Source organism: Ornithodoros turicata, chromosome 4 (genome assembly GCF_037126465.1).
Source record: "Ornithodoros turicata isolate Travis chromosome 4, ASM3712646v1, whole genome shotgun sequence".
Lineage (NCBI taxonomy): Eukaryota > Metazoa > Arthropoda > Arachnida > Ixodida > Argasidae > Ornithodoros > Ornithodoros turicata.
In genome coordinates, this window is record NC_088204.1 from 71,040,279 (window position 1) to 71,067,551 (window position 27,273).

Genomic DNA, 27,273 nt, shown 5'->3' on the forward strand with positions numbered 1-27,273 from the left:
GGATTTGACCCCTACGACAATAAAAACAAGGCGTCCGACACTACAAATGACTTTGACTATTCGCTCCTCTCTCCAGAGGTGGACGAAGAGGAAGCGGAAAGGGTCGTCTCGGAATTAAAGAAGGTTCTTTCCTGGGATCGCGAGGGTTGTGTCTCCGTGTCGGGCAAGCCCATCAGACACTCCTCCGTTTACGAACTCGTCAATTATTTGTTGCAACGTAAGACGGGAAAGAAACCTTCCTGGTTCCCCAAAGTCTCGAAACTATTGCGTCTGATTTCTCTACCCAAATCTCGCGAGCCTCAACAGCAGCAGCAGGCCTCCATTGCGTGGACGACTTATGGAGGGATATGAGAAACCAGAGGGTGGTTTGGGGGGTGTGGAACGCTATAGAAAAGCGCATCACTTGAGCAAAAAGAAGGCTCTCGCCATTCTCAGAAAGCTGGATGCCTACACGCTACACCATCCGGTCAGAAGAAAGTTTAATAGGAGGCGCATCATCGCGCTCAAGATCAACGACGTGTGGCAAATGGATCTGGCCGATTTTTCAAAATACAAGAGATTCAACGGTGGCTACCGCTACATTCTCGTGGCAATCGATTCCCTCTTCCGCTTTCTGCGCACCCTCCCACTAAAGACGAAGCGCCCCGCCGAAATGAAAAGGGCCATGATAGGACTTTTTCGGGGAGGTAACATACCTACATGCATCTTTTGCGACAGAGGCGGGGAATTCTACAACAAGACCGTCAAGGAGTATCTCTCACGAAAGAAGGTACACATGTATTCTACCTTCTCTCCAGTAATCAAAGCATCGCAGGCAGAACGCGTCATACGCACTTTACGCGACAGAATATTCCGTTATTTTAGAGTAACGGGAAAATACCACTTCGTTTCCGCGCTTCCCAAGATCGTGCGCGACTACAACACCACCAAACACAGGACTTTGGGCATCAGCCCGTCCGAAGTCACGCCCGAAAACGAATTGGAGCTGTTCAATAAGATAAATGGGAAGCCCGTCGTACCCTCCGTGAAAAAGAAGCTCAAACTGGGGGATAAAGTGAGGGTCCTACTACACAGAAAAGGTTTTCATAAGAGCTTGGAAGGGAGTTGGTCGCCTCAGATTTTCACCGTCTCCCGCCTGAGAGACACCTCTCCTCCCGTCGTACACCTGGAAGATTACCGGGGTAAGGAAGTGGACGGATCTTTCTACCCGGAGGAGGTACTCGTCGTAACCCGAGACGCCAATCAGCCTTGGCCAGTAACGAAAGTGCTGAGAAAGAAGCAAGTGAACGGTCAGAGCTTCTCCTTGGTTCGCTGGTTCGGTTACGACAAAGAACACGACAGTTGGGTTCCGAGCAGCGACGTGGTCAAGATTGGGAAATGATGTCAGACATCTACGTCCACCTGCTCTCGAACGCCAGCATGGATAAGTTTCCCTCGAATAAACTCAACGCCTTCACAGTAGCTTTCGATAGTCCGCTTCAGCTCTCGAATCGGTATAAAGTCGGTCTGATGGATCTCAGCATAAGTAACGATTTTTTAAATATCTGGTACGAAAGGCAAGATGCGAAAATCGAGGTTTCTTTCGAGGACACGGTCGAAGCCGGCAGAACTTTTCGTATCACCTCGGATCTCGAGAGGGATTTGGGAAAAGCCCTTTCGGAATTCAACGTTTCTTTCGCGTACAATAAATCGCGATACGACTTCGTCTTACCCGTGGACGTGAAAGCCGTGGAATTGGACCCTCGGCTCGCACAGGCGCTCGACGCCTCGCTAGCGTCCCGCGAAGCAGGTCGTGCGGTGAAACCCCCCAAATTGAGCGAACGCGAAGCCACCTCCATCTTATTGGAGCACGTCGCACCCGTCGCTTTCGGCGACGTCACTCTGAATTCGGAAACCACGTCCCTACGGAACACACTCAACAAGTATTTCCAGACGCACAAGCTGGACGCCTCGCTAGAATTCGCGGATAACGTCTACTCTCTGAAAACACCGAAAGGGTTGCACGTGCCGGAACCCTTTGTGAAGCTGCTACATCTCACAGCCGTCGAAGGACACGAAGAAACGCTACGCGTCTCTCTCCCCGTAGCGCGTCAATTTTCTTTCACGATCAAGACGAAAATTCCTCGATCTTTGCAAGTACATGTGCCTCCCGGCTATTATGCGACGCCGCAAGCACTTCTAAATTCAGCGCGTAGGCGAACGCGCGCGCTTCAGCTTCGACGGAACCGAACAGAAATGTAAAATTCGGCTTTCCAAGGGCACCTCCACCCTAAGACTTTCCGAGTACCTGGCCGTGCTTTTGGGCTTCGAATCGCGTACCGTGTTCACGGGGGAGGATGCCACGAGCTCCGTCGAGGTACTCCTGGAACCCCCGTTTCATAACATAATCGTCTACACGGATATCGTGGAACCCACGTACGTGGGGAGCGGGAAAAAACCGATACTAAAAATACTACCCTTTTATTACGAGAAAGACAAGCACGTCGTCACCTACACGTTAGATAACATCCAGTATTTTAACCTGTCTCAATTCGAAATTCCCTCAGTGACGATCGTTCTCGCGGACGGAACGGGAAGACGTTTGCCGTTGCGGTCCAAAGGCAGAACCAATCTAACGTTGCATTTCAAATATGTACCGTAATTCCCCCAAAATAATTCCCGTGTACACGGGACCCCTTTTCCAACGAGGGGGCGGTGTGTTGAGCAACATATCCAAGTTTATCGTTCCCATCTGGCAGCAAATAAAACCGATCGCCAAGAGAACGTTGAAGCGCTTGGCGCGGAATTTGGCCGATGGCGAAGGAATATCGCGCGCAGTAAAAAAGACGGCCATAGCAACGGGGAGAGACGTGCTGGATTCCATGGAGGGCTCTGGAAACAACAATGGGAAGAAACGCAGCAAACGACAACAAAAGGCGCCGACACACGACGCACCTGCAGATATCTTTGGTACGCCGTGAAGGTCACACATCCGCTGCGCGCGCTCCGTCATGACGTCAACGAAAGGAAAAATACAGACGCCGATCTGTCTAACGAGTGATGTGATGATATTCGAACCCCCTTCCATTCAATACGGCGTGGAAGATACTTCGTACCAACTTTTTTATCCGGTCAACGGGGTAAATAATTCCGTGATCGAGTTTTGTATTCAAAATTTGCAAAGGGCACACTTGGATCTCTACGGCAGTTTCGTGTCTTTGACCGTGCGCATTGTTCGCGACGACGGGGAAGAAATGGACGAGAAAGATGTCGTTTTCCCAATAAACCACCTGTTGAGCGGCATGTTTAAGACGGTCACCGTTTATGCGAACAACAAACTCGTCAGTTCCAACGAGTTGTACGCCTACAGGAGTATTTTGGACGTCGTGCTTCATTCCACGCCCATGGCTCAAGAAACAGTGCACGCGGCTGGACTTTATGTCGAGGACGACGAACATTTAAAGGACGATTACGACGTCTCGTCTCGCGGTCCGAAACAACGTTACGAAGCGACGAAGGGTGGAAAATACTTTAACCTGGTCGGTCAGATCAATACCGACCTGTTTCAACAGCCGCGCCAGATGGTACCTGCCGTCGAAATTCGCGTCGTTTTCCTATTAAACTACGACGAATTTAAACTCGTATCGGCCCCCAAAGACAAGAAAACGTACAATTACGAGGTGGACATTAAAGAAATGACGTTACACTTGAAAAAGGTGACGCTGGCACCTTCCCTATTTTTGGAATACGAGCGGCGGCTTCAGACCACGCTGGCCATCTACGTGTTACGCGGATTGGAAACCAAGGTGCGGAGCTTGAGTGCCGGGAGCTTGGACGCTCACTTTGAAAACGTTTACCCCGAAAGGGTACCTTCCAAATTATGCGTCGCCCTGCTCGCCACGTCCGACTTTCTCGGCGACATCCAATCGAACCCCTACAAATTTCGTCATTACGACCTGTCTCATTCGATGCTCTCCGTGGATGGCCAGCAAGTGCGAGCCGAGTACGACTTTCAGAACGACCTCGTCAAAATTCCCTACTTTAACTTCTTGCAAGAACTGGGTGAGAAACATTTCAAGTATAGCTACGAGCGATTTAAAACGAACGGGTTCCTCCTCTACTTCAACTTGGACGTGGACAAGTGTTCTTCTCCTTCGCATTTGAACGTGTGGCGAAAAGGAAACGTTCGCCTGCAATTACGCTTCGCTAAAGCCCTTCCACACGCGGTCACCGTCCTACATGTTCGGACACGGGCGGCGAACCGTCGAAGTCGCCCCTGGACACACTCGTTCCTCTCTCTTCCTCTTTATGACGTCATTGAACATGTCTGAACATGTTTGGACGTGTTTGAACATGTTGTGACGTCACTGAACATGTCTGAACATGTTTGGACGTGTTTGAACATGTTGTGACGTGTGTAGACACGAACCCCGCAATACGAAAAACGTCACGCAGTACGAATTAGATTGGTGGTTAGTGTGTCGCGCCCAGTGTAGAAGGATCTTGGGTTCGAATCCCACTCTGGGTCTTCTTGTCGTCATGTACAAGTCGTCCCAGAGTGTTAGCTAGAAATTAGTGTAATGTTTTATTCAACGCCGATGACATCATTGTCATATGCGACATCGCAAAAAGGCGCGAAAGACGGAAGGCGGGGTGGTCAAAGTACAGACGACACCGTCGCAATGCGAGGAGGAGGAGAGCGGTGTAGCGACTATAAAAGGTGCGCTAGTTCTACGACGATTGATCGACAGCCCACGAGGGGCATTCATCCACGACGTGAGTCGTTTCGTGGACCAAAATGTAAGTTGACCGTCTCTGCTGTGAGAGTGTATTCTATGCATGACATTGTTTTTCAGGAACCAATAGCCGCTGTCACCGCATGACACTGAACACAGGGTCTCATCCCATCCTCTCTCATCATCATCAATCTCAAGCGTTCCTCAACTGAAGGGAAAAGTGAGCATTGTTTCGTGAGAGGAAATCTCGTACTGATTTTGTTTGACCGCAGTGCCGCGCTGTCTCGTATGTCAGTACGACCCCATCGATGCCATGCTCGTGGCCGTAGAAAGAGAGCACGAAGCTAGAATAGAGAATCTCGGTAATAGCCCAGTCGTCCTTTCAGATGATGACGACGACGACAGAGTCAGTAGTCCGCCTTTCGTAATACCTAAAACGGACGACGACGAACCCCTAGATGGACATGACAATGCAGACGAATTGCTCATGTGGGAAGGGGATCAGTCGTATGCAGATTTCATTCCTCTGTCTGGTAGGGTTCGAGATGAATCACCAGATGCAAGCCCAGAATTTCGAAACGAAGCTGAGCCTGTCCAGGGTCGTAGAATCGTTGAATTGAGAGAACACGTCGTAGAGAATCATCCCTCCGTCACGGAGAGACGATTCCTTCCTTTCTTTGTCACAGATGAGGCATTTGACGGAACGGCTACTAGGTACACGCTTCTCTGTTCCCCGCACGACGACAACGTCGACGATTTGCGACTCTATCTACCGAGCATAGCTCCAGTAATCACGCGCGTCCTCGAAGCATATCCCATGCCTTTCAAATTTTGTCTGTGCTCGAAAGCGCTCATGGTTAAGGACGGAGCCGACGGGTTGACTTCTCATCTCCTTCACGTGAACCTTCACATGAGAGTGGTTCATAACCGTCAAGAAATCGAAGACGCGATAAATGCTGCTATCGCAGAATCCTCGCAACGCGTTGAAAACTATGCGAGAGAAGGGTCTGGTTTCACCTCGAACGACGTCCAATGTGTCGACTTAAAACTAACGCGCTTAAAACCGAAGCGGATTGGGTGCACGATCGAGCTTCCCGAAATGTTGAAGAAAAAAACAAAGACTCTCACAAACGTCAAACTTCCACCGAATCACGAAAACGAGTGTTTCAAGTACAGCGTGCTGGCACTCTTGCATCCGTTGAGGAGCAAACCAAACCTTCATGTTAGATACCACAAATACATGAATCCTTCGAATCCGGAGACGCGTGTAACATACTGGCCACCCTGCTTCCCAATCACTTACGAAGACATTGCCCTGTGGGAGAGAAAAAACAAAATCTCCGTGTACATCTACGTGTTCGACGAGCAGACGAGTTCGATATCTACCGGACGGGTTCCCTGCACGCTCTATCAGGACAAAGTCCACCTGCTCGAGGTTAGGGAGCATTTCTATGGGATCCAAAAATTTAGCACTTTCATGGGGCGAGGTGACTATTTTTATTGCGAGAAATGCACGAGCGGTTATAGGACGAGAGGGGCGTTGGAGCAGCACGAACGTTTGTGTCGAGACGTAAACGAAGTAATTCTCGAAATGCCAAAAGCGGGGGAGAGCGTTTCCTTCACCAAGATACAGTACATGCATCCCTATCCCTACTTTGCGGTGTTGGACACGGAAAGCATACTGGAAAAGGACGCGCTCGTTAAGGACGCCTCGAGTGTGCACAGGATGAGCTCGTATAGCATTGTGCTAGTGAGAAGTTGTGATGGGAAAATAATGGACGTAGATGGCTATTTGGGACCCAACGCGGCAGAAAAATGCTTGCTCTCGCTCAAGCGATTTAGCGAACAAATCGATAGGCTGAACCGTCTTCCCTCACCGTTGGTCATGAGTATGGAAGACCACTTTCGGCACGCGAGCGCTACGCACTGCGAATTTTGTGGAATCGAATTTAACCGACATACGCGGAAGGTGTCGCATCACGACCACACCCGTTTCGTAGACCCCGGTTCCTCGAATTTTGTCGCGACGCTGTGTGATACGTGTAACTTTACGTGTCGTAACACCAAAGAACTCGTCGTGTGCGTGCACAACCTGCAGTACGATTTGAGCTCCCTTCTCCGCCACATGCACGTTCTAAATCTGGGCGAACCGTGGATCTTAGCTTCGAGCTCGGAAAAGATAAGAGGGTTCAATATTGGTGTTCTCTATTTCCGCGATACCACGCAGTTTTTCAACCTCTCGTTGTCTAACCTGGTAGAAACGCTCCTCTCCAGCGGTGGCGAGAGTGCGTTTCATTGCACCCGTCAAATGTTTGGTGACCGTTTCCGACGGCTTCTCAAGAAGGGAATTTACCCGTACACCTTCGTCGACAGTTTCGAAGCGTACAATTTGCCCGCACTACCGCCAAAGGAAGCTTTCAAAAGTGACCTGAACGATGAAGAGATCACGGACGAGGACTATCAGTACGCCCTCGAGATTTTCGAATTGTTCAAATGCAAGGACCTAGGAGATTACACGCGTCTCTACGTCACGCTCGACACCTGTCAGCTGTGCGACATCGTGCTGTATTTCAGAAAGATTGCGCTAGAGACGGATGGGATAGATATCTTACGCACCGTGTCCCTCGCCAGTTACGCGTGGAGTAGCGCTTCGAAGCTCACCAATGTCAAACTCGAGCTCATAAGCGACCAAGAGATGTACGAAACGATCGAGAAGGGAATCAGGGGAGGCATTTGTAACAGCTTCCACAGATACTGTCGGGCTAATCACGAGGGGTGCGACGATTACGATCCCCAGCAAGAAAAGACCTTTATCCAGTACCTCGACGTGAACAGTTTGTACCCCTACGCGATGACTTTTCATCTCCCAACAGGGGGCTTTGAGTGGGTCGATCCTTCGAGGTGGAGCGAGATCGATTTTCTCAACATTCCTCACGATTTGGAAGTGGGTCACGTCTACGTAGTAGACTTGTCGTATCCCGAAGAACTGCATGCACTCACCAGGGATTTTCCCCTGGCACCCGAACACAGGTGCGTGGACGAGAACGAACTCTCCCCCTACCAACGCCACCTGAAAGATGTGTTGTCGCTGAACGCCCCTCCCACCAAGAAACTCTTGCTGACGTGCTACGACAAAGAACGTTACGTCGTTCATTATGCATTGCTCGCTCTGTACGTGAGGTTGGGCATGAAAATAAAACGTGTTCACAGCATCCTCTCGTTCCGCCAAGACAACTTTTTGCGAACCTTCGTGCAGAGGAACGTCGCGTTGAGGAATGCCGCGTCCACGAAATTCGAGCTACTTCTGTACAAAACCATGTCGAATAGTACGTTCGGTAAGACGATACAAAATGTAAGACGGATGAAAAAGTACGCTATAGCCTACGACAAAGAAAGCGCGCTCAGAAAAGCTAGCTCCGTCGACTGCCAGCATTTTCTCATTCTGAGTGACAAGTGCATCTTGTACGAGATGAAGCAGCGCCGCATCAAATGCACGCACCCCCTTTACGTGGGCTTCGCCATTCTAGAAATATCCAAAGTCCGAATGTACAGCTTCATCTACGAGTCGCTCTTTTCTCGCTTGTCATGTCCAGTGCAATTGATCTATAGCGACACGGACAGCATAATTTTTTCTCTCACATGTGAAAGCCTGGAAGAGCAGCTGATGAAGATTGAGAGTGAGTTAGATCTGTCTTCCTATCCGCCAGACCACCCGCTTTTCAACGACGAGCACGCGAACCAGATGGGGTTCTTCAAAGACGAGACGGGGGGTGGAGTTATTCAGGAAGTCATAACCATCTGAGCGAAAATGTACAGCATTCTCTTGGCTGGGTCACACAAACAGATCGCGAGAGCGAAAGGAGTTAAGAAGGACGTCGTGAGGAAACATTTATTGCACGAAGTGTACCGAGATTCTCTGTTCAATGAAAAGGCGGTCTCTCAGAAGCAGTGCACCATCCAGAGTATAAAGCAAACGATGTACACCATTTCGAGACTCAAGAAGAGCTTGGTCCCCTACGACGACAAGCGCTATCTCGTGGATGCCGTACACTCCTTCCTTTTTGGGAGCTGCGAATACGGTAAGCTTTGTTATGTTTTGACGCGTATAGGATTACGATAGTGCTCTCTCTTTGTGCAGCAACGGAAAACCCGGAAGAGAGCCCGAGAGCGTCGTCGTCAGGCATCGAGTAACCGCGGAACAAAGAGCTGCACGCGCATGTAATCGAGAATAAAAGTTCTAGTCGAGACATGTCTCTCTCTCTCTCTCTCTCGCAGACAGGAGAAGTACGGGTCATCGTGGCAGTGTGGTAGCGGAATGGGTGTACGAAAAGAATTACCATTCCGTCATCGTGCTGGTGCAGTGACCCGCGCAATGACGACGCTGCGATGAAGATACCCCATATCTAGGGTTTGTGGTTTTCGGCATTTATTTTCAACCCAATTCGGGGGGTGTTTATCGGCATTTATATGGGGGACTATAAATCGGATTTTTTCGGCATCTATATTCCGCCCAAAAAATAAATGCCCGGATACGGGCATCTATTTATTTCGCATGAAGGAAAGCCTATTTTGCGCGTGAAGTGACAACGAACCGAAAAGAAGTGAATCGATTCATGGCTTCATTACCAATGTCTTTTATTGCCTGTGCCAAACCAGCAAACAAGGAGACTGCCTCTTGTTGTGATAGATGCAAGCGCACATCATCATGCTCGCATCTGTCATAGCGGCTCGCTCCTTGCGATTAATAACACGCAGTTTAGAGAACGCGCGCTCAACGTTAGTGCTAGAAACAGGAATAGCCAGTATGCTTGAGGCGCACTGCGATAACAAAGGCCAAACAACAACTTTATTTTCGACCTTTGAGAATGGGGTAACAAAGGCCATGTGCTGGAACAGGTCGTCCAAAACTGAATAGCAGATATATCCACCTGAGGGGAAGGGCATACAGCATATTCGAAAAACTCGCGCTTTATATCATTCATACGAGATTCATCTCGTAGAACAAATAAGAATAAGTCCTCATACAGTGAAGTGCCTTGAAGTGCCTCAGGAACGGAAACAGGGGTCACTCCAACTAGTAACTGGAGGGGAGTAGATAGAGGAATAGAAAAAACACAAAAATTAACTAGAAGGCTAGGGCAGGGGATGAGCGATCGGCTTTTGAAACTGTTTGGGAGCTCCGTACACTCGTGATCTCTTTTTAACCCGACAACAACATACCATAAAGGTTCTGAATAGTAAATTCACTAAAGGTAGGTGTGTCACTAAGTACGTGTGCTGCCAAAAGGCGGTCACCGACCGCACAAACACACACCGACCGACACACACAAACGCAAACCGAAACAAGAGCACAGCCCGAAGATAATGCCACGCTTGAGAAATAGTCGACAAAGGGAGGTTCCAAGGGGATTTCTCTTTGCCGTTCCAGGAATGGCAGCTGTCAGGATACGAGAAATTCGGATTTTTTCGGAATATTCCGAATCTGAAAAAAATCATTCGGGGGGTGTTTTCCGGCATTTTTCGGAAAATGCCGAAAACCACGAACCCTACCCATATCCTTTCTCTTGAGGCAAGTCAGGGAGGGTGCAGGCATCTATCGACTAAGTCCTTTGTATGTATTCAATAAAGATGTTTCAGTGAAAGAACACACAGAGTCTCGTCAAAGTTATTCGGACTGTTTAATGCGTTGCATGTCAATAACCAAGCGGTATTTCAATAAATCAGTGACAAGGTTGGCGATGTAGCTGCTTGCAAATGTCGCTGCTTCCACAGGGCGTGCTTAATATGAGCGATGGCACGAGCGAGAAGGTCCACGATGTCTGCAGCGATGTAGTTGAATTCTGCGTTGGCCAAGCTCACAAATTCGTTCATCAGTCCCAGGGGTCCGTCTGGAACCGTTATGCAGACGTTCTTGTAACGGGCGTAGATCCGACGCACGATCTCCTGCAGCGGCCCCGGCGAGATCTCTCCTATATTGCCAAAGCCTACCATGTCTATCACGTAGCGAAAAGCAGTGATGACGAGCTCGTTGTGGGGAATTTCGCCGTTGAAACATTCCTTCTCCACTTCTTCCCAAGAAGCGTGGGTGCGGGAACAATTTTGTAAAGAGTGGTAGCTGAACATCTTCACGTAGTGATGACGCGAGCACGGTGCGCGTTGCCTTTATAGAGATAAACGCGCGCAAAGAAACGAAAGTGAAACTCAGAAGCCACCCGTCGCCGCTAGGAGCGTGCGCGCGCGCAGCAGAGAGCCGAAACCGAAAACACCCGCGGGCGGCGCAGAGGGAGCTGCGCGCGCGCGCATGCGCTGACGGGTGGAGCAGAGGGCGCGCGCGCGCGTCGCCTCACTCAGTTTCTCTCGGGCTGTCGCGGAAGACGGACGTGCGCTCCGCGCGCTCGCTCAGTTTCTGGCTGGCTCTCGTAGAGAGCAGACGTGTGTTCTCCGAGCTCGCTCAGTTTCTGCCTGGAAGTTGCCGCGGGGGAAAAGGTGAGTGATTTGACACGCTCCTTTTGTCGTATGTTTTCCGTGTTTAGCGGTGACCGCGCTCGTGCTAAGCCTTGTCTCGCATGTTTAGCGATGTGTGGTTCCCGCCTTGTGTTAGCTGCGTAGTGTTGAGGTTAGGCCTAAGCGATTGCCCCCCCCCGTAAGCCTTTTTCCTCGTATGTTTAGACTTGTTTTGCGGTGAGCAAGCCTGTTGACGCATGTTTAGCGATGTGTGGTTCCCGCCTTGTGTTAGCTGCGTAGTGTTGAGGTTAGGCCTAAGCGATTGCCCCCCGTAAGCCTTTTTCCTCGTATGTTTAGACTTGTTTTGCGGTGAGCAAGCCTGTTGACGCATGTTTAGCGATGTGTGGTTCCCGCCTTGTGTTAGCTGCGTAGTGTTGTGGTTAGGCCTAAGCGATAAGTCCCCGTAAGCCTTTTTCCTCGATGTGTACTGTTTTCTCCGTGCTGTTTTAGCAGTAGCGGTTAGACCTTTTCTCTCGCATGTCTGGACTTGTTTAGCAGTGTTGCAGTTCTTCCCGCCGCTAGTATGTTGTTCTCTGTCTTTCTCCTCTAGAGCTATGATGGTGGCGCCATCTGGTGTGATGCCTTGCAACTAAGTGGCCACCTGTCGTCGATCTCTGCAACTACCCGACGTCAACAAGCGCTGGTCACCCCGGAGCCGTTTCTTCGCCGCGGCATCGTTGATTTTCGAATAAATTGTTTCTCTCCACTCTATTTCTATCTTTTTATTTTATTTTCTACCTATTTTTTTATTTTTTATCAGCTCAAGTAGCCGGGAACTCACACAGTGGTCTGGACGTGTCTTAGATGATCCCCAATTAGTGTAATGACTCCCTGGTGGGTCCTGAATAATGTGGGGGGTCCCAATTAGCTCTAATTGCTAATTAATGGCGTCCAGACGAAGATGTGAGTTTCCGGATACTTGAGCTGATACACTACTACTCACGTCACAGTGCCCGTGCGGGAGCATCTACGTCATAAAAGACGGCTGCGCCCATCTGTGTTTCAGAATGAATCATCTGTTTCGTTGACGTGGTACGGTACCGAACTTGGAAAATGTAGGAAAATGAAATTTTGGGTAGAGTTCGATGTGGCCATTCAGAACACCACAACCGTTTCAACTGTTTAGGATAACGGTGTAGCTGACCTTCAATGCCAGGCGTTAAAATTTCCTATTTTGCATAAGCACATGTTTAACCTACTATCTCTGGTGGCATGAGGTCCTTCTTCACTTACGTATGGGGCATGTGGTTTAATATACAGGTTATCTCAACATTTCAGGTTATCAATACACTATCAGCTGCATGCTCTGCGGTCGTCGGACTACTGATCACGCGTGCGGAACCTGCCGCTTTGGTTATGGTCTCGATGTCCAGAGGAGAATCACCGATCTTCACGAAGCTCATCTTCGAAAGGTAACCATTATGAACCTCTTAGATTAGAGAAACCTGGAAATTATAGACAAAACCACTACACTTGTTCTACAGACGAATAGCTTTGTCAGGGTTTTCCAGAAAAGCGATTGAAAGACAAGAAACAGTAGTTGACGAGAAGCTGGTGAAGGTATGAAGGTTATGTGCAGGGTTAGGTTATTACCGCCAAGACCATAGACATTTCTATTGAATTGAAGTGACATCACACAATGCTTAGCCAGCAGTATAATTAAAGTGACGTCAGAAAATGCTTAGCCAGCCATTGAGTAGAAGGAACATCAGACTGTGCCTTTCAATTAAAGTGACAGCAGACAATATTCAGTCGGCCAATGATTTGGAACGACATCGAGCAGCGCTTAGCGGGCCATTGGACTAAGTGTCATCAGACGGTGTTCAGTCAGCCATATACTGGCACGACAGTGGGCTGTGTTTTATGATAGCAATTAAAACTCAAATATGTGCACTACTGAGGTTCTGGTAAGTTGCCGACAACGCCATGCGTGAGAAGGGAAATATGCGGAGAACGTCAAAGATGTCCACTGGTTTCTCTAACCTGCAAGCACTGACAATTTATAGTCGTCATGGGGATGTGACACATTTGTATTTGGGTTCATTACCGTTTCTACGCATGGTACCGCACGTCAAACAGTTCAAGAAAAATAGATCTCTTCGTGCCGTAGTTACTACCGTAACCGTACCTTACCGTAGTGCCGGAGTCCACAACCTCACTGGCTGACATGCCTGCCCAGTGTAAGGTTCGTCCACACGGTGCAATGTTAGTGGCACGCATCGGATTTGCTCAGTATTCAGTACCCGTGTGTTGTACCTTTAGTATCGATCACCAGATCAACCACATCCGGTCAGTGAGGGTATACCATGATCCACTTCACTCCTTGTTTAAGCTCCGAGATAGAAGAAATCTTCACTCGATATATATTCTTACAAGCAAAGAACATAGCGTGCTCAACGTTCCATAATGCGGTGAAAAGCTGAAGAAAAGCTGAAACTTCATTCACGTGTTATTAAGACCGCTTCGCTGTCGTCACTGAGAACATAGGCCGCGTTTCTTTTTCTTTTCCTTCTTTTTTTTTTGACACCCCTTTCACAGTAACGCTTGGAGGGCAAATAATATGTTGTGTGTGTGTGTGTCAGAAATGGATCGAAATGTCAAACCCCTTTAAACCCACTGATATACATATACTACTGGCTACATTAGATCGACTAGCCTGATTACTGTGAATTGAAAGTCAAGGTTGCAGAGGAGTCGTTCAGTCTGGTTCCGCAATATTTTTCTCCAGCTCGAAGACGAAGGTAACGCACTGGCCTCGCAAGAGCAACGAGATCTCGTTGAAAGCTTCCTTGCCGATGAAGAGCCGTCAGAGGACGATCCTCGTGCTTTACTTTCCCTCAAACCAGGCGTTTTGTACAGAGCAGCTATAGAATTGCCTCAGAACGCCAACAAGGAAGACTTCAAGGTGTGTGTACGCAAGCTGATTACACTGAAGGAACCTCTGCCCAATATCATGTAAGGATTAGTCCGAACGCATAAAGGAACGAAAGCAACAGAATAATGTTCATTGCAGCAGCAGTATGCATGGCGTGGAGCTCCCAGGTCATCGCAGGCAGGTCGTGGGCCAAGTCACGCCATAGAGTATGCGGTGCTGTGGTTACTCAGCTTCCTGAGGCAGCCTTCCTGCGGACAGGAATCTGCATTAATTTCAAGCTTCCAACTGTGTTATCTTGTTTGGTTGCTGTGGACTGAAGAAGCCCAGGGAACACATGGTAGTCAACTAGACGTCCAGACCTGTTCTAGCCCTAGACTTTAGGGATAGTGCCCAAACTAGACGTTGACTAGACGTCTAAAAGTCTTACCATTATTTAGACGTCTAAAATTAGTGATTTACTAGACATCTTGTAGACATTTAGTAATTGACGTCTAATTGTAGACGTCTTGTAGCTGGCCTTGTATGTACCACATATTAGAAATCATCAAGATTTTTGTTTTATTAGCTTTTTAAGAGGTGTGAACACATTCACACATCAAATACAGTCACTATATTATAAGAGGTGGTTCTAAGCTTAGCTTTCAGGCTTACAAAACTGAAGTTCAATTGTTACAAAACATATGCAGGAAACTGAATTACTTGATGGCAGAGTTAACATAATTGTGGTGTTCAAGTCGTCCGTGAACCGGCCCTGGTGAGTGAGTTTGTTCGCCTTCTGATCCCGAGATCGCTGGTTCGAACCCGGCCAAAAACAGCAGCAACTTAGTGCCAGGATACAGGTTGCTTAGACATGACATCTTCCACAAGGGACATTAAATACGGTGTGTTGTGTGGTGAGCTTTCATTGCACATTTAAGGACACTCAGGTGGGCAATCCACAGACCGACTGCTGTGGCGTCGCTCATGATCTCAGTTGTCTCGCAATGTAAACCCCAATTGTTATTAGGTCTCCCATGCTGGTATTTGTCCACAAGAGTCGTCACAAGAAATCTAAAAAATGTAGCCAAATGCAGAAAGAGAACTGGAATTAGGAGGGCCATCCAAAAATAAGTTTCCCGATATTTGTTATTCAAAGGAAACACCACTAGGACAAACTGAATGGTGTAGTAGTTGGGTGTGACATCCCGGCACTGCAGATGTTGGTTAATGGAGTGCCGTTCACCTAATGTGTCAGGCATTCAAGCATGGATGTAATATTTCCGAGTACGTCTGACTATCCTAGTACGGAAGAGTTATCCTATTTTTCGTTAAAGAATAAAAGAGTGAAAGAGTACTTTAGACAATATCCACTGACAGTTAACACCTGTTTATACAAAACACTTTACAGGCATTGAAATGGTGTGTCCTCTATACAGGGTCGTGAAAATCTGCACAATGAACAGTACAGTGGGAGATCAGCTATAACACCACGAAACGACGTTTCTTTTCTGAAATTCCGAGAATTGTTAACGGAGACTGGCGGGTCACTGGTACTGCACTCTGATACTAATGAGAACAAATTTCCTTCAGCATGGTCAACAAAAGTTATGCGAGATGGGGGCCACATTTGCTCGGTAACGTTTGTAAAGAGCAACGAATGAATGCAGCTTGCATTGTCCTTCAATGGTATCAAGACGGTCAAGATGAATTTCTTGGAACAATTTTTATTAATGAAACCTGGATGCATTATGCAAGTGCTGAGACAAAATACCGTAGGAAGTCATGGTGGGTGCCCGGTGAAAGCATTCTGAAGGAGGTCAAACTCGCGTTTTCGTCTGGAAAGGCTATGCCGACAATGTTTTAGGACTATCATTGTGTGCAACTTGTAGATTATCTCACATGCACAATGACAGTAAATGCAGATGTACTGCGAGATCCTGGGAAAGCGTCAAACTACAATGAAACAAAAACGCACAGGACTTGGAAGGGTGTAGTACAACCACGTCAACGCTGTCTGCACTCGTCTTGAAAGACTCGGGATTTGTTCCAGAAATTCATCTGGAAATTTGCCAAAGAGAGAAAAAGTACACAAGCGAGCTGGTACAACGTTGAAATAGGAAGCATCACCTTGAGCATGAGGAGAATGAAGTATACAGGAGACACACAAACGTGAGTTTCCTTTTCGTGGGCTTCCTGTATACTTCGTTCTCCTCGTGCTCAAGGTGATGATTCCTACTTCAATGAAAATTTGCCCAATCTGCTGTTCCATCTTCCTCTCAAAGCACCCCTCGGCAGTCACCAATTCGCAAGTGATCATGAAACACAAATTGATCAGGTGAAATGCAAAGTGAATGCCTCACTTTGTAAACAGGGCATAGCATGGCACAGACAACGTATTGAATACTTGGTATCACAGTATCAAAAATGTTCAGCTAAATAAGGTGACTGTGTTAGGGAGTAACGTTGAGCTCTAATCTGTACATAATTTTTTTCAATGTTGTGCTATAGGTTTATTATTTTGATCACAGCAGAGGAACTTTTGTTGGATGATCCTCATACATGAAGGAAATTCCTTATTATCTTACTTTCCATCACACGTGTGTGGAGCAGCAAGCACAATCTGTTTGCAAATGATCATACTGAGGTAATAAAACTGGACTCTGCAACAACCTTCAGAAACTATGCAAGGAATGGACCACATTAACTTTGTCCAATTATATTATGACCAAATGGATAGTATGTAGTCTTTCATGTTATGTGAGTTGTATGCCCATATATTGTAACAAAAGATCAGTCAAATGAAGGCAGTCTGACTGAGGTATGTAGATAATTTAAATAATGTCCATACGTATGATGATCCGAGTGTTTTTGGCTCACTGACATGCATATACACTGACAGCATCCACAACTAGAAGACATTACCAGAATCTAAGTGCTGTGAAGTAATATTTTATTTTACTGAATATATATCTTTTTTTCTTAACGGAAGCCCGCATTTGTTCGGGGCAATGTTTTTGGAACTAGCGTTCCTGATGGCGTTACCGTTGCGGGTAAATGTAATTTTGTACGAAGTAACTCCCCTGCACCAACACCTTAGCACCAACTGCTACACCAACTTAAAGAAATCAGCAACTAAATTATTGAATCACTGAAACGTCAATAAAAAAGTCGACGACGCCGACGAATCGTGCAGCGCAGCACTATAAACCATAGCTCCACAAACACAGAAGCACTTTGCACGTACTGTGGGCAGCAGATAGCAGATGTTTGTTTACTGCACATAACATTTTCCCACAAGCTACACAGCTGCAGCAGTAAAATGGAATCTGACGTGACTCAGGGATTTCAGAACCCTTCAAAAAATCTTGAAACTGCCCATGGTATCTCTTTGAAACCACTGAACAGGCAATGCGCTACATATTAGGCACACCTGTAGCTCAGTAGCAAAGGCACTGATAAAATGTTTGCAAAAAGAACAGCGATTTTCAACACATACATCACAAAATACGACACTCGTCGCTGCAACAACGATGGCGATTGCATAATGATGATGATGTTGGTGTAACTTCCGCTGGATTGGCATATGTGTTATTTAACATTTAACCTCCACCACCCAATTATAATGAACGGCTACGGAAATTAAAGATATTACAAAAAATAAGTACTCAATAAGCACGAGCTAAAGCAATGGCCATGACGCCTGCCCGTCTACCCAGTTCGAACCAGTTCAGTTTCAACGGTTGAAACTTCAAACTTTCCGGACGCGCAACGGGTAGCAGTTGGGGTCTTCGCGACTGCATTCCACTGGTTGTTATACGAAAATCTTTCGAAGTTCTAATCTCCCGCGCGTTTTGTCTTGCAATTTTTGAGCATAGCGAGAACGTACGCCGTGCTGTCCAGTGATAAAAGCTGTTGAGCACAGCAGAGCTCCCAGAGTACTGTGGTGGACAACGTTTCTTTGTTCTCTGGCTTTCTAGTTTAAGGGGTGAGTTCACTCTTCATTAAAGTATGTGCCTGTTTCTGTGCACCAAATCGCATGTAGTAGAGATGCGTGGCATAATATTGGAATATCGTTTCCTTTATTTCGGCTTCGTATCACCGATTGAAGCATATTGGAAGTGTGGGTTGACCTGACTGCACTTGCATTCAAAGTAGTGATTAACGTTGTATGTTCGGCAGTACAACGTTTCATTAAGTGCCTTGGTTCGTCTTTGTGCTAAAACAAATACGGTATCACTAATTAACCATCGAGATTAACGAGTTTTCGATGACTGTTGAAGTCTTGACTAAACGAAAGTCGACAGTTTCGGTTTGCAGGGCGGACATGCCGTAACATAAATGCTGGTTAGTTCATTGTCATGTCAGCCCGACTTCGGTTGTTGCATTTTTCGCTGGTAGTGAAACTACACACTGAAAATTTTGCGCAAGTACTTTTGTTTGCATATCATGGTTTCATAGCAACTGGGTTTTTCTTTTTATAGGTGCTTGGACTATCTTGCATGAAAATAGTGGTAACCTACCCTACGAAACAGCTGTTTGCACATAAGCTTAACAGTTCCCTGTGAGGTGAGGGGAAGCAGTTGTCACTGACGTGTGACTGTGTTGTCCTCCAATGTTCCTGATGTTCGATGTGCCCCCTAATCTTACTCTGGAGGGTGCCTCTTTAAATTTTTTGTCAACAAAGTATTGCAAATATAGTTGGTGGAAGACTCTAACTGCTTTCCATTTACATGGTTGTCTTGTGGTTAACGAAATCGAACTTTTTTTCAGATGCTGTGAAAGTCAGCTGTGAAAGTCAGCAGGGAAGTGCGATGTAGAAGAAACGACTGCCAGAAGCTTGCTAAGGAACCGCACAACCTGTGTGGGCAGCAGACAAAATATTCATCAAACGGTACAAAACTAGTATTTTTGTGCTTGGTCGTTTTGAGACATCCTTGGTATTGTATGGAGAACAGCGTGACTATGTCATTCCGTCTTACTTCACCCAAACAGCTATCTGGTAGTAGTGCAAGATTTGAGTTCCTAAAAGCTTTATTCACTGAAGTCACCTCAGCGCCATACTATAGGTCCCGCAATGTTTAGTCCTTGCATTTGTTTGCTGCATTATGCTTTTTAGGTGACTATTAACACCAAAAATATGGAAATGCTCAGACATTCTACAAATCACAGAGCAACAAGTTTTAAACACCAGATATATACCGTGAGTATAATATGGGTAACAGCTTGACTGAAATCTACAATAGGGTCGATGGCAGCAAATCTGCCTGCTAGCGACAGTGGCGGTCTCCTGCGGATGACGTCATGTGAATAAACTTGTATACTACTTGTACGTACTTATAATATTTGACGTGGTGATACAGCTCTTGCTTTGTATTGTCTTTTATAATATACACAGTGTTTATTTTTATCCTGTACAGAAGTTTTGCACCAAAGTTATGAGAGCAGCACAGATGTTGTTTTAGCGTAATGGAGTGATGGAAGTGCTGCGCCAAGCATGGAGTGCTTAGCAGTCGCCTGCTCGACCAGGTAAGGTCGTGTGTCACGAGAAAACGCCTGTCACATTGATGTACTTTCACAGCAAAAGCTGTTACATCCTCATTTCCCTGAGATCCTGGCAGCGTCCGCTAGAGCCCTGTGCAGATAAGATTTTTAGCATCCGCGTACACGTTATCCGATCCGCACCGTTGCATACACAACCGTTTAGATCCGGAAGTTTCAAAGGACGCGTAAACACAGCCGGAAGAATGTTGGTATAATTTCGGATGCCTCTGTTGGGGAATCGAAACTAACTTTATCTTCTTTGTGTGTGTTGAATGGGTTTGGGAACTGTTCTGAAAACGAAAAGGACGAAGAGGAAGTTAGCACGATGATGATTATTAAAACGAACGTTTTTTAGACGAAAAATGACGCTTGTCATCCTTTTCTGATCGGCAAACTGAGAAACGAACCGGGTCATCGTGTTGCAGAACACAAACTTATGGTGCCGAAACCCGGGAATTCCACTGAGATACCGACTAGAGAGGGTGGATTGGGCATCAACAACGATGGATCGTCTAAAGCAAAAACGAGGGGTTCTACGTACAGCAGTGACGAAGCTTAACAATGAAATCGACGTGTTACTGGGAGCACCTACTACAACGACGGGTGAGCTTTGCACAAAACTTGATCTTTTGAAGTTAAAAGAAGAGACTCTGAAGTCTTTAGACAACTCTATCGAGGCTCTTGTGGTGGATGAAGACTTCGCTGATGAGGTTCAGACAGTCTTTTCTTACGAAGAAAAAATATGTGTAACGAAATCAAAAATTTGTCAGAAACTGAATGCGCATGAGAGACCACCTGAAGTACAACCGGAGTCCACAACAGGCACGCAACAAACACGGGCAAGAAACCCCACTGATACCAGGGTGAAACTACCAAAGTTAGAAGTGCCGGAGTTCAACGGAGAACTTACGCTTTGGACGACGTTTTGGGATCAGTTCGAATCCAGTATTCATACAAACGAAACTTTGCACAAAGTTGACAAGTTCAAGTACCTTAAGAGCTACTTGACTGGCAAAGCAGCTACCGCTATTAGCGGGCTGCCACTTACCAACGAGAACTACGATGCTGCGATAGACATTTTGAAACAACGTTTCAACCAGAAGCAACTTATTGTCGACATCTAGACTGGTTGTTGAATCTGCCAAAGGTTAACGATGCACAGAATTCCGTTCGACTTCGGGAACTATATGATGAGATCCAAGTAAGGATACGAAGTCTACGGGCTCTTGATGTCGACCCGAGAGATTACGGAGTCATGCTGATGACTGTGTTACGCAAGGTCATACCAAAAGAGGTGACTTTAGACTACAATCACAAGTACGCGGGAGGTACCCCCGAAGGCAAAGAAGAAATTGAGAATTTTCTAGATTTTCTCAAAGTCAAAGTGGAAAGTCGAGAGAAGGACATGTCGTCAGTCGACAAGCGCATGGAAGGCGGACGCCATAGCACGGAACGAAGGGACACAAGGCGACCCTTCGAGCGGCAAACGACCGGAGCCTTGGCGACTGGAGTGACAGTTCGACAGACAGACTGTGTTTTATGCAAAGCAACTGACCATACTCTAGAAAACTGCAACGGCAACCTCGCGGTTGAAGACAAGAAAGCTTTACTTTCGCGAGAAGGTCGCTGCTTCAAGTGCGGAAAGCGGTATCACCGATCAAGAGACTGCAGAACCGCTCCTCGTCTAAAATGCTCACACTGCGGTGGGCATCATCTCACGGTACTATGTGAACAGCCCTTGAAGAAACAAGGCAATGAAGAACCCAGGAATTCTCGTTTGGGTGTGTTGTCATCTACCATGTCTGAGTCCGAAATCAACAGAGACAGCGGCACGATCCTTCTACTGACAGCTCGGGTATGGGCAGAAACTAACGCAAAGCGACAGTTTGTGAGGATAATGCTTGACGGAGGAAGTCAAAGGACATTTATTAAGGAGTCCCTTTCACATCTGCTTGACTGCGAATCAGTAGGGGAGGAGGTGTTGACGATATGCGCCTTCGGTTGTAGGCCGTTGAAAAGAAGGTGTCGTCGTGTTAAAGTTTGGCTTCGCAGCCAATATTCCCGCAAAGAAGTGTGTGTTGAAGCTCTGGAAACACCTGATATTTCAGCTAATGTGCTACACCCACCTGATTGTAATCTAACACGAACTCTAACCGAGAGAGGCATGCAGGTGGCCGACGTTGTACTTACGGGCATAACCTGTAATAACGAGGTCCAGATCCTCATTGGTGCAGATTCCTACTGGGCAGTAGTGACAGGCGAGACGGAACCAATCACAGACAAGCTCTTCGCTATTAAAACTATATTCGGCTGGACAGTTCAAGGCCCTACTTCCTCATCGCCGTCTGACAACTTGGACACCAATGTAGGTGTGCTTAGAGTATCAGCGGAAAGCTTTGAGGACGAAACTTCTTCCCAGCTGCGAAGATTTTGGGAACTTGAACACATTGGGATTCAGCACAACGAAACCGAATGCAAAGAAGATCATACTAATAAAGTGATGGATCATCTTACTAAAACAATTACGAGGAAAGACGGAAGGTATGAAGTTTCCCTACCTTGGACCACGAAAAAAGACGAGTTACCTTCAAATCTAGAAGTAGCAAAGACAAGACTCCGATCGCTAACGAAACGCCTCATGAGAGATAGTGGGGTAATTGAAGAGTACGATGCTGCTATTCGCCTCTACGAACAAAACAGACATGCGGAAAAGATACCAGCGGACGACAACTCGGCTAACACTCAGTACTACCTTCCTCATCGAGCTGTGATTCGACGTGAGCGGGACACCACAAAAATAAGGATTGTATTTGATGCTTCTTCTAGTGTCGCTAGCGAACCTTCTCTCAACGATGTTCTTCATGCTGGACCAAATCTTAATCCGGAGGTCCTTCACGTTCTGCTCCGCTTTCGCAGGAACACAGCTGCACTGATCGCTGATATTGAGAAAGCCTTCCTACAGATTTCATTAGCAAAAGCTGACCGCGATGCTTTAAGATTCCTGTGGTACACGACAACACCGAGAGTGGGACAACCATTACCTGACGTTGAAGTTCTGCGTATGACACGGGTTCCATTCGGCGCTACTTCAAGCCCTTTTCTTTTAGCTGGAACTGTGCGACACCATCTACAAACATCGTCCGAAAAGTACCCGAAGACTTGCGAACTCCTTTTAGAGAGTTTCTACGTAGATGACCTGGTAACCAGCGTCGACACAGTTGAAGAAGCACAACAGCTTTGGAAGGAGTCAGTCATCATTTTTGAAGATTGCTGCATGAGATTACGAAAATGGGCAACCAATGATGAACAGCTGTGTGCAACTCTGTGGCACTACGAAGACGAAAGGTTGTTCTCACATCACGAGAGGAAGGTGTTAGGTCTGGTTTGGGACGCGGAAAGTGATACGTTACGAGTTGCGCTAAATTCCGTGATGGACTTTCTGCTGACAGCTTACGTTACCAAGCGTAGCCTGCTTCAAACGGTAGCGCGAATATTTGATCCTCTTGGGATTCTCGCACCATTCGTTATAAAAGCCAAGATCTTGTTCCAACGTGTCTGGCAAAAGGAACTAAGATGGGACGAGAGTCTCCCGCACGACATTCTGGAAGACTGGCAAAAATGGTGTCATGAACTCCCAAAAGCCGATGAAATATGGATTCCAAGGAGCATTAAAAGTATGGCGCAAGTACTCAGCCAATCCGTACACGTATTCTGCGACGCCAGTTTACAGGCATACGGAGCGGTCGCCGACATCAGGAGCCAATATGCCGACGGATCATGCACCGTTCAACTTTTGTTGTCGAAAACCAGAGTTGCTCCTTTGAAAAGCATCACATTACCACGTCTGGAACTGCTCGGAGCTCTGCTAGGGACTCGCCTTTGCAACTATGTCAACCAGAGCTTCAGCGACATTGTTAAGGCCACACTCTGGACTGATTCTATGATTGTACTTTACTGGGTACAGGGTCAAGCACAACGCTACAAGCCTTTTGTGGCCAACAGAATCTCTGAAATACAAAGTCACAGGAATCTTTCAGATTGGCGACACTGTCCTGGAAAAGAAAATCCAGCAGATCTTCTTACACGTGGCGTAAACGTTGAATACTTGAAGGCAAGAAGTGTCTGGTGGGAAGGACCGCCATGGCTGAAGGAAACAGAAGCGAGCTGGCCGAAGCTGGTTGACGTGCGCGGAATGCTAGGACAAAAATTCCGTGACGAAGAAGTCAAGACAACAAACGTCATGCTCCTGCCATCTCATCAATTGAAGCCAATTCTAAATTTGAACGACTATTGTTCGCTGGATAAAATCATCAGGGTAACGTCATGGATGTACAGGTTTATACAGAATGCGAGACAAAGATAGCCTAAAGAAAGGGGCCCCCTCACTACGGAAGAGCTACAGCAGGCCGAAAGGTACTGGATCAAAGAAGTTCAAGAGGAGGTATTCTCAGAAGAGTTGCAAGCACTGCATAGCTCACAACCAGTGAAATCAACGTCAAGTCTAAGAGACTTCCACCCATATTTGGACCCGAATGGACTTCTACGGATAAAGGGAAGATTACAACGAAGCAACGAAAACGAAGAAGTGAAGCATCCATTGATATTACCAAAGCAGCACACTTACACGCGACTACTTATCGAAAAGACGCATCAACGCTTACTGCATTCTGGAGTCCGTGACACGCTCGTTGAGCTAAGAGAACATTATTGGATTATCCAGGGTCGTCAAGCTGTGAAAAGTGCTCTGTACAAGTGCATGTGGTGCAAGCGGCAACGCGCTCAACCGACGTTCCAAGACGTTGCCCCGCTTCCTCCTGATAGGATAAACAGGACTGGACCTTTCGAGGTAACGGGAACAGACTTTGCGGGACCCCTCTTCTACAAGACTGTAGGCAACAACTCAACGAAATGCTACATCGCTCTTTTTACGTGTGCTGTAACAAGAGCGGTACACCTAGAAGTTGTCGACGATCTCACAGCAAACCAATTCCTCATGGCATTTCGCCGGTTCGTAGCCAGAAGGGGATTATGTAAGATTATTTATTCCGACAATGCGCTTGCCTTTAAGCGAGCTTCTAAGGATTTGAAGATCCTCTGGAACAATATACGTCGCCCTGAGGTACTCGCCTACTTTTCCAAAAAATGTATCCACTGGAAATTTATTATCGAGCGAGCAGCATGGTGGGGAGGGTTTTGGGAGAGGATGGTGCGATCAGTGAAGAATACTCTCCGACGATCACTATCAAAAGCTTTACTTCATCATGACGAACTGATCACAATTCTGACCGAGATTGAAGCCATAGTAAATTCTCGACCGCTCACCACTGTTCATGATACACCAGAGGATTCTTCAGTGCTAACTCCTGCTCATTTCCTGGTGGGAAAGAGACTGACGACGTTGCCAACTGACAAGGTGACGTCCACAGCGTCAGACTGGAGCTCGCTGAACAAGAGTTACCGACGTCGTGAACAGCTGCTCAACTCCTTCTGGACCCGATGGAGGAAGGACTATTTGCTACAACTTCGGTCCCATCACATAGCGAAACGTGGAAATGCAGTAACTTTGAAGCCCGGAGATTTGGTACTGCTCATGCAAGATCGCTTACCAAGACATCTGTGGAAGATGTGTCGGGTAGACACCATTATTCCCAGTGCTGACGGAAAAGTAAGAGCGTGCACAGTCCGACTACCAGACGGAACGTTGTTACGTCAACCTGTGCAACTTCTCTGTCCACTAGAGATTGTTTAATCAAGTGAGCAACTACTCACTGCGGGGGAGGATGTTGGGGAATCGAAACTAACTTTATCTTCTTTGTGTGTGTTGAATGGGTTTGGGAAATGTTCTGAAAACGAAAAGGACGAAGAGGAAGTTAGCACGATGATGATTATTAAAACGAACGTTTTTTAGACGAAACATGACGCTTGTCATCCTTTTCTGATCGGCAAACTGAGAAACGAACCGGGTCATCATGTTGCAGAACAGCCTCCATGCTCTCATGGAAGGACTCATGGCGACAAGCAAAGGTAAACCTTTCAACAAACGCGATATGGAGAGACTTCTGGAACGCTTCCTCACCGGTGCTCGTGTGGACGCCAAAATGCCTTCTCTCCCGTCTTGGCCGTGCATGGTCAAAGGTGAACCCGGACATGCGCTCGCTGTCGGTGCGCAATACAAATAAATTGCTAGTAGAAAAATTACAGCATGCGGTATATCTGCATCCGACCTCGAGCCATCCGATCCGCACACCGCAGAAAGTGATAAATTCTCATCCGAATCCGCAAGTATCTTACGGATATCCGCTTCAATCCGCGGATGGTGCAGGGCTCTAGCGTCCACATCAGGTAGTGACGCGCAAACAGATTTTCAGCTGTTGCTGCAATTTGTGTTGTGTAGCTGTAACAGTTCTGTGATTTTTGTACTTGCAGCTTCTTTTCTTTGTGTCTCTCAGATCAGTGTTGATACAGCTTTTGCTCTTATGTGGCCAGACAAGCATCCCGTGAAAGAGTGTGCATAGCCACTAAACAAACTAGTTAGAACTAGCAGGCTACATAATGCTTTCTGGCATGTTTTGTTCTATTTTCTAGCCACAGTGAGTCATTGGAGGCAGTGCTGCAGCACCAACAATCACTCGTTGGAAGAAAGGAATGAGGTGGCCATCAACACCCTGCTGCCAGTTCAACACTCCTCAGTCAAAACACAAGACGCCTGCTTGGCGGCAAAGTCAATCCAGTTTTAGACAAGAGTTTTGTACCGTAGACTTCGTTTGTGGTTTACTGCGACTAAATGTTTATGCTGAGATCTGTGTTGCTATCAATTATATCATATTTCTGCATGAATGCATGCCAGGACGGTAGCAGGACTAGCCATGGTCTAAAGTAGGTCTAAAGGTGGCTAAAGTAAGGTACAGGAAATGTATAACCCTAGACCTGTCGCCTGAATGGAGGGATAAAATTGATCTAGCTGTAGACTTCATGTCTAGTACATGGTTAAGTGTCTGACCCTGTTCCAGACATCCAGGTCAAAAGAGTGTCTAAATCACGGCTAGGTACATAGACATCGGATGTCTAGGGCTAGATGGCTAGGTGGCGTAACGTTAGACGTGTTATTTGACGTCTAGTGGAGGGATACTAGACATTTGGTCTAATTGCCTAGACATTCTATAGACATTCCTTATCTCTTTTTTTAGACGTCATTTAGACGTTTACTAGCCCACCATGTGCTCCCTGGGAGGAACCTGTACATTACAAGTTTAAAAGTAGCATGATTTTCCTTCGGATTGTCGCTTAGTTTTATGGAAAGAAAACAGCCTCGAGGGACCTTGTATCCGATGAACAACGTGTTAAATAAATTGTATTTAAAAAAAATATAGGGGCACGTTTTCTTCTCAAAGTGAATTATTATTTAAGTTGTTTTCTATTGCACAACAATATCAAATTTTGTTAAAACATGTTTCAGTAGAAGTGTTTTCCCCCTGGCTTTTGAAACCTTTTCTGAACGCTTTCCTTACAGTGCCCGATCACCTGTGATCGATAGTTTCAGAGCCAAGCTACTTGGCTCCCAAAGCAGGTATGGGCAAGTGGTGCCATTCGGTAGATACTATAAACGCTACAGAATGAGTTTTGTTCAGGTTTTCTTATGGTGGTGATTTATGAAGCTGG

The 27,273-nt window shown here is 46.7% G+C and overlaps 2 protein-coding genes across 5 annotated transcripts; both read left to right on the forward strand.

Annotated features, from left to right (window-relative positions):
- Positions 1–9,097: 9,097 nt before the first annotated feature.
- Positions 9,098–26,935, forward strand: LOC135391815 (uncharacterized). Of its 4 annotated transcripts, none has more exons than XM_064622290.1 (6): positions 9,098–11,201; positions 11,770–12,631; positions 13,948–14,174; positions 14,233–18,964; positions 19,491–19,599; positions 26,200–26,935. In XM_064622290.1, exons 2-4 carry the CDS (start codon positions 12,521–12,523, stop codon positions 14,297–14,299), a joined length of 405 nt encoding a protein of 134 aa, XP_064478360.1. In that variant the 5' UTR covers positions 9,098–11,201; positions 11,770–12,520; the 3' UTR covers positions 14,300–18,964; positions 19,491–19,599; positions 26,200–26,935. The 4 variants fall into 4 exon arrangements, with proteins under 4 accessions (XP_064478360.1, XP_064478361.1, XP_064478358.1 ...); XM_064622291.1 differs by having other exon boundaries at positions 14,233–18,639; positions 18,844–19,599; XM_064622288.1 differs by having other exon boundaries at positions 14,233–19,599.
- On the forward strand, positions 20,870–23,977 carry LOC135392551 (uncharacterized). The gene has a single exon (XM_064623258.1). The coding sequence runs from the start codon at positions 20,870–20,872 to the stop codon at positions 23,975–23,977; it is 3,108 nt and encodes a 1,035-aa protein (XP_064479328.1).
- Positions 26,936–27,273: the final 338 nt, after the last annotated feature.

Excerpts from the sequence above, each read along its gene's own strand:
- LOC135391815 (XM_064622288.1), top strand. The coding sequence starts at position 12,521 with ATGCTCTGCGGTCGTCGGACTACTGATCACGCGTGCGGAACCTGCCGC. Across the intron at positions 12,632-13,947 it reads ACGAAGCTCATCTTCGAAAG|CTCGAAGACGAAGGTAACGC; the intron begins GTAACCATTATG and ends ATTTTTCTCCAG. Across the intron at positions 14,175-14,232 it reads GAACCTCTGCCCAATATCAT|CAGCAGTATGCATGGCGTGG; the intron begins GTAAGGATTAGT and ends TGTTCATTGCAG.
- LOC135392551 (XM_064623258.1), top strand. The coding sequence starts at position 20,870 with ATGCTGATGACTGTGTTACGCAAGGTCATACCAAAAGAGGTGACTTTA.